General features: G+C 38.5%; 1 protein-coding gene across 1 annotated transcript in view; it reads left to right on the top strand.

Moving 5' to 3' along the window:
* The first annotated feature begins 440 nt into the window (after window positions 1-440).
* The window catches only part of clint1a (clathrin interactor 1a), a 16278-nt gene continuing 14616 nt past the window's right edge, over window positions 441-2102 (top strand). Inside the window, exon 1 of the mRNA XM_014014689.1 lies at window positions 441-642. Coding sequence (XP_013870143.1) covers window positions 602-642 — 41 coding nt within the window. The 5' untranslated portion in view covers window positions 441-601. The remainder of the gene's footprint in view (window positions 643-2102) is intronic.

The following is a 2102-nucleotide window of genomic DNA, read 5'->3' as shown; positions in this document are numbered from 1 at the left end:
GATTCTAGCCACGATTCTGACGTTTCTGCACACACCAAACATGTCTATGTCTAGCTAAAAGAACTTAAAGTAGGCTAATTAAAGTAGAAACCCGGGGTTTGGACTTAAGAGATTAATGAACCAATTGGCGGGCCACATTTTGGTCACTCGCGGGCCACATCCGGCCCGCGGGCCGCCAGTTGAATAGCGCTTAAGCTATCAAAATGACTGACTTTTATACTGATCCAGTTAGAATCAAACTAAATTTCAGGCAGTGGAGACCTCTCACTGTGTGTGCATCATAATAGCTTTAAACGTATAAGACTGTATAATATAATATAATTAAAAATTGTTTGTTCAATTATCAGTTTACAGTGATTAAATGAAACTATTCAGTCAACGCGAGATAAAAACTACAACTCCCAGACTGCCTTTGGGCGCGCCGATGACGTTACAAGGGCATTTTTCACAGTAACCTTTCCTGTCTGCCTGGTGGTGCGTTTGCGCCTCCTGTCTTGAAAGGGAGGTGAGGAATAGTTTACTTTTCAGAGTTCAAGGTTTGGTTTCGGTGTCCGTCGGGAGCAAAAGGGTTTTGCCGAGGCAGAAAGCACCTTTTCAGAAGATGCTGAACATGTGGAAAGTTAGGGAGTTGGTCGACAAAGCGTGAGTATCCCCGGACTTTACCTAAAATATTTGGTGTAATTTTTTTGCCTTTATGTACCTGTTTGAAAGAGACACGTACCCAAAACTTTGACGTCACTCCAACAAGTTAGCTAACTTGAAAGCTAATAGCAAGTCAGCTAACTTTTACAAACGCCGTTTACCACTCTTAAGAATATCGCTTATTTTTTGGACACATTCATGTGTTTTTCTCTTTTGCACTCCGCATTTGCCTGCCGTTGCATTTACCGTAATGTTATGTGACTCAACGTGTTGTTCTTGTGCTGTTTTCCGACGGTGCGAGCTAACTCGCTTAGCTGATAAGCTAATTATGTAGTTTTTAGCCTAGCCAGCTAAGCTAGTTTGACAGCTCTTCTGTTGAACAATCGAAGACGTAAGAAGTCAAAGTATTTCCCGTCATGTCTCTTTTTGGCTTCAGCTGTCTTAAAATATGTTTAAAATACTGAACAGAATGTGTTAGGAACTTCAACTTGCTGTAAGATTGCACTTGTAGATTTGTGATACTGAGCCTGGCTATCTGTAGTAGTTTATAAATAAAGTTACTACATGACTGCTGCTAAGTTGGCACGTTATGAAACTTGTTTGTTAAACTGAACTAGCAAATGCTATAAACACTTTAGAGCTTACTCAACATGATAAACCTTTTTGTTCCACTCTCACATTGTGTTCCTTTCAGCCTCTCACATAGTAAAGCTGTCACTGGTTTCTGATGTACAATATTTGAACCATGACAGAGTATTCATAAAATGATCAATCGTTTAGTACGTTTCGCTGCTTAGTGTATGGATACACATTTAAGTATAGGCTAATTTTAGTTTGGTACCTCACCCTTTTCAGAGGACTTTTATTCAGACAAGAGACTTTTAAATTCAGAAAAGTGTTTGGGTTGTTTCAAGACATAATAAACAACTCATCAAATAACTTTAAAATGTAACGTTTTGTCATTTACTTCCTTGCAGCCTGTCAGAAAAACACAATTTTCCAACAATACCAAAGATGACAATTTTGCTGACATAAAATCTAATCTTATCTAATTAAATGAATAAAAACAGCAAAGACTTTTAGAAAGCCAGAAGAGCTAAGTAGCTTGTAAAAGTGTGTAAGAAAAACAAAGCACATTGTCAATCCTTTGTGTTTTTGCATTATTACTCTGAGGTGTTACACAGATCAGCAATCAAGTGGGCAGTAATTTAGTCCCTGAACTTTTCTGCCTGAAACTGAGCAGTACCTTGTTCTGTTTTGGACATAAATTTACCTCCAGCTGCTGACTGAACAAGAGTGTGCTGTACTGTAGGATATTGCACAACTTTTCCTTGCTTCAAAGGTTCAGTAGCCGATTCTTGTCAGCCCTAACAATAGAAGAATAGAGTGTTACTCAGTTTACTCATGGCTTTAGTCCTTTGAATTAAACCCTGTCCTCAAAGCATGGCCTTTATATATAT

The sequence above is a fragment of the Austrofundulus limnaeus genome, unplaced genomic scaffold, assembly GCF_001266775.1.
Source record: "Austrofundulus limnaeus strain Quisiro unplaced genomic scaffold, Austrofundulus_limnaeus-1.0 Scaffold118, whole genome shotgun sequence".
Classification (NCBI taxonomy): Eukaryota; Metazoa; Chordata; class Actinopteri; order Cyprinodontiformes; family Rivulidae; genus Austrofundulus; species Austrofundulus limnaeus.
The sequence above is the reverse complement of the archived record's forward strand: the minus strand, read 5'-3'. Positions and strand labels throughout refer to the sequence as shown.